The sequence below is a fragment of the Macadamia integrifolia genome, chromosome 7, assembly GCF_013358625.1.
Source record: "Macadamia integrifolia cultivar HAES 741 chromosome 7, SCU_Mint_v3, whole genome shotgun sequence".
Lineage (NCBI taxonomy): Eukaryota > Viridiplantae > Streptophyta > Magnoliopsida > Proteales > Proteaceae > Macadamia > Macadamia integrifolia.
The window spans coordinates 10,052,284-10,056,783 of NC_056563.1; the positions used below are offsets into that span (position 1 = coordinate 10,052,284).

At 40.9% G+C, this 4,500-nt stretch overlaps 1 protein-coding gene across 1 annotated transcript; it reads left to right on the forward strand.

The window, feature by feature from the left end:
- Positions 1–2,208: 2,208 nt before the first annotated feature.
- On the forward strand, positions 2,209–3,088 carry LOC122083603 (lysine-rich arabinogalactan protein 19-like). Its single transcript, XM_042651467.1, has one exon. The coding sequence runs from the start codon at positions 2,306–2,308 to the stop codon at positions 2,846–2,848; it is 543 nt and encodes a 180-aa protein (XP_042507401.1). The 5' UTR covers positions 2,209–2,305; the 3' UTR covers positions 2,849–3,088.
- Positions 3,089–4,500: the final 1,412 nt, after the last annotated feature.

A 4,500-nucleotide genomic window follows, 5' to 3' on the forward strand; every position in this document is an offset into this window, starting at 1 on the left:
AGTCTTGAGCTTTCCCTTCATTCTGATAATAGCTATCGAAGGCATAAGAAGGAAAGAAATCTATGCAAAAAGTGCAGCCAAATTAGGGAAAACAAAGACAGAGAGACGAAATTCTTACCAAAGCTTGTAAATCCTGAAAACCGAACAATCAATCCATCCCAATTAAGAACTATGATCAATACATACAAGATCATATAAAGAGGGGAAAACCAAGACAAAGAGACAAGATTCATGCCAAAGCTTCCAAATCCTGAAAACCAACAGGGAAAAGAGAAGGTCTTCTTCATCAAATCAAAAATGGAAGGAAAGAGATCTATGCAAAAAGTGCAGCCAAAACCACATCCAAAAATGAAAGGATGAAGAAGCCTGCTCCGCGAGTCGCCGCAAGTCCCTCCACGGCTTCATTCGTCGTCGCTGCCGCTGTTCTTCAATTGCCGTACTTGCATCCGCATGAATGAAATCTTTGTCTTCTCTCTCCTTATTCTCTATACCACTGATCTTCCCATTCCCCATTTGATCTGAAGCTTTTATCACAGCAATATCCTTAGAGATGATCGGAATCAGAGCCGAGGTGAAGGAATCTCTGTTGTTGCTACCGTCGTAGTCGCCCGAAGGGGGTTCGTAGCCGCTAATCTGAAAAGCCTTGAGGAACGCCGGAAGGGTTGTGATGAAATCCGCCGTCGTCGCCTTTGCCGGAAGGGTTGTGATGAAATCAATTTGGAGATTGCAAGTTTCGATCTTGCCATAACCCCATGTCTTTAGAAGCTCCGCCGTGATTCCTTCCATGTCGCCATCTATCACCGCTTCCGCTGCTCTTCACGGAGATCGATCGCCGCTGCTCTTCACGGAGATTGGGAATGGGTTAGGTCTCAATTTGGGGAACAGGGTATAATACTGTAAATGGGTATTTTAGGTAGTTAACATTTAGAAAGGGTATTTTGGTATTAAAAGAAAAATATAATAGATGACATCAGCATATAAGGTATATTCCATAACAGTGACTGACGGTAGGGGGTCTGAGTCTAATTTGATGAAAGTGAGGGGGTGTTCCTATAATACTGGCATTCTCCAAGGGGTGGCGCTGTAAATTACCCAAAAGAAAAAAGAGAGAATCATCAATCAGGACTGCTAAAGTACCAGAATGGATAATTTTGGTTGAATCGAAAATGTCTTGCAGCTGCCACTTTGACCATTTTGTTTAAGAGTGGGGGACTCAAGGCTTTAGAACTTGGGATTGATCTGAATCGATTAGTATTGATTGGAATTAGATAGATGGATTTAACTTTTTTCTAATAAAATTGATGTTTTGAACCATTTTTTGTGGATCAGTATCATATTGGTCAAGGATTAGTGAACGATCTCTATCACTACCATTTCAATCCAGGTGATCCTTATTGATCCAATCTGATTTTTAAAACTGTGGTGAAGACTCAGATTTGCATAGAAAATAGTCTCAAACAATAAGGATAGTATCTAAAAATTAAACCCATGATTTTTATTCTTATGGTAAGACCAAAATTAGCCCCATGAATATGGTTTAATATCTGGTCTGATTTTTAAAACCATGAAAAGAAAGTATGGTCAACGTAAAAAAAAAAAAAATGAGCTTAAGAGTTGGAAATTTGGGGATTTTCTGTTCAAATGAACTTTCTAGGGGTCATAATCCTCCCAACTAATAATGTGGGGTCCACTTCATAAAGGGCGGGGTTTGATTATAGTTCTAAGTATTGATATCGAAATCATTTCGGATTTTCCCCCATATTGATACCCAACCAATACTGTATCAGTTAATGGTACAGATCAAGGGTAAAATTATCAAAACCCTATTTTTTTTTTAAGGAAAATCGGGTGTATTTTTATGGTAATCTGATACCGATTCATGCCGATACTATATACCCGATCCGATAACTATGCACTAAAACTATGTGTTTAGATCATTGATTAGTTGGTAACTATGTGTGCTATAATTAGTGGGGTCCAGAGAATGTGGGGTCCATTGTTTGGTTTTCCCGTTAGCTTTTATAACGGACCCTTGTGAAAGAAGAGGACAAGAAGGCCAACACGGTCTATTAAGACTTTTCTTGGCAAAGCAAAAGCTAGAAAACAAGTCAATCACCACCACAACTGCACTTGCTTGCCAGCTGGCCCTGGCCCTGCTGTGCTGCCGCCTCATCTATCATCCTCTCTTGGGCTCTTCTTATATATCATCACCCCTGACCCTTGATCTTATCGTCTTCCTCTCAAGAACCCTTCTTCTCTCCTCCTCCTCCTCCTCCTCCTCCTAAGTTCTCCAAAAGAGCTGGCCATGGCTCTCAACCGTGCCATGCTCGCTCTCACCATTTCTCTTGCTCTTGTGTCCTCTTGCATTGCTCAATCACCTGTAGGTGCGCCCACAACTACACCAGCATCACCCTCCATAGCCAAGCCACCTACCAGCTCAGTGGCCACTCCACCCACGGTGGCCAATCCACCCGCGGTGGCCACTCCACCCGCGGTGGCCACTCCACCCACGGTGGCCACTCCACCCGCGGTAGCCACTCCACCCACGGTGGCCACACCACCAGTTTCATCGCCTCCTCCGGCCTTGTCATCGCCTCCTCCGGCCATTTCACCTTCTCCGGTTGTGACTCCTTCTGCAACGTCACCTTCTCCGGTTACGACACCTCCTCCGGCCAGTTCACCTGGAGTTGCAGCTTCACCACCTGAACCTACGGCACCTTCTTCTAGTGTAGCTATACCGCCTGGTGGAGTATCTCCGGTGAGTTCGACTCCCTCCGGTGGTTATGTACATGGAAGTAGCATCATGGCCTTGCTAGCATTGTTCGGAGGAGTTGCACTCCTTGTCTAGGGTAGTACAATGGGTTCTTTGCTTTTGGACTTCTAGAGATAATTTTATGTAGATTAAGGTAATTATTTGTGTATTCTTTTCTTATTTTCCCTTTTTTTTCTTTTTTTTACTTTCTTTAAATGGTAATTTTTGGAGCTTGATTTGTGAGGATGATTGGAGATTTATAGGACATTAATGCTCTTCTGTACCATTTTATCGTAGATGAATAAAAGATTCGTGATTCTTGTTTGCTACTGTTCATTACTGTTTCACCTAAAAGCTCTATCTAGGGAAGGACAGCTTCAATGTATACATTAAATATAAGATGAACCCATGAGCTAATATCTTAATTCTTGGTGTCCTTCTATTGTTGAGGTTACAGAGATGAACCCATTGGCTAATGTCTTAATTTTTTATATTTTATTTTATTTTATTTTTTCTAATGAGTAACTCCTTCCCCAATTTTACAATTTAGGTCTAAGGATAAACCCCGATTAGTTAAGTAGAACTTAGAATTAGATCTTGGTGATGAAGAGTAAAAGGACTGAGATGGGATATTCCTTTGGGGTGGGGGGGAGAGAGAGGGTAAGTAATGAGGAAGAAGAAAAAGTAAAGTGCTTAGCTGGGTGAGTAGTTGGAATCATGTGGAAGAAAGGAGACAAGGCCTAAACTAAGGTGGGTGAGGTGAATGGGATGCTTTTGGAATTGAGGCCAGGGACTGATATCTTTTGGTTCTTGTGATCAATGTGGGACTGTAACTGTGCTCCTTTATGAAGAAAGCTTTGAAGATGGGTTCAGATCAATGGCTTTATTGTGGTGGTAGAATCATTGTGGGGATAGTAATATAGTATGATTAGTGGTAGCAATAGTGGTGGTGGTGGGGCAGATATCTAGGGACAAAGCATCATGAGTAGGAAAGCGAAATGCACATGTTTGTGCTTATCCCAGTCCCACGCCCTTACCTCTATTTAATTCTATAGTTGTGTGTATGGCCCTCATATCTCTTCAACTCTATACCTCTGTGTGTTACGTTTAGGGAGTAGAAGTTGTAATTAGGGAGGAATAGTGGATTTATTTATTTTTTTTCCTCTAGAAAGGAATAGTGGATAGTTATTGAAATGTGGGAGGAAGTTATTAGAGGGAATTATATAGATAGGGGAAAAAATTCTGTCCAGGAGCAAAATGTCTATGCCAAAAACAAGGTGACGATAAATGACAGCTCTGTTTCTTATGAAAGGTAAAAATTCATCTTTGTTGATATTTCCTTATTTACTTTCATTGGTCCTCCCCAATTGGCGCACAAGAGCCACATTTGAGACAAAAAACACTTCCTCATATAATTCTTATATCCGTTCTTGGATGTGTGTAATAAGTGGGTACCATTAGAAGTAAGGTAAATTTAAAACAATCAGTCTTAAATTATCTCTCTTGATGTTATCTTGAGAATTGAGCAGCTACCTCCAAATTAAAGAGGTCATGGCCTCGCATGGTATTGCTATTTTATATTTTTATGTCGCTTGTTTATCTGTTCTTTATTTATTTTCTACCTTCTACCCTAATTCTTTCCAGCAACACCTTGTACGTAACAATTGGTATTAGAACCAAACTTGAAGAATTTCATATCTACCCAAATTGCATACACGCTTTATCTGCAACCTCAAGCTAATATAGAT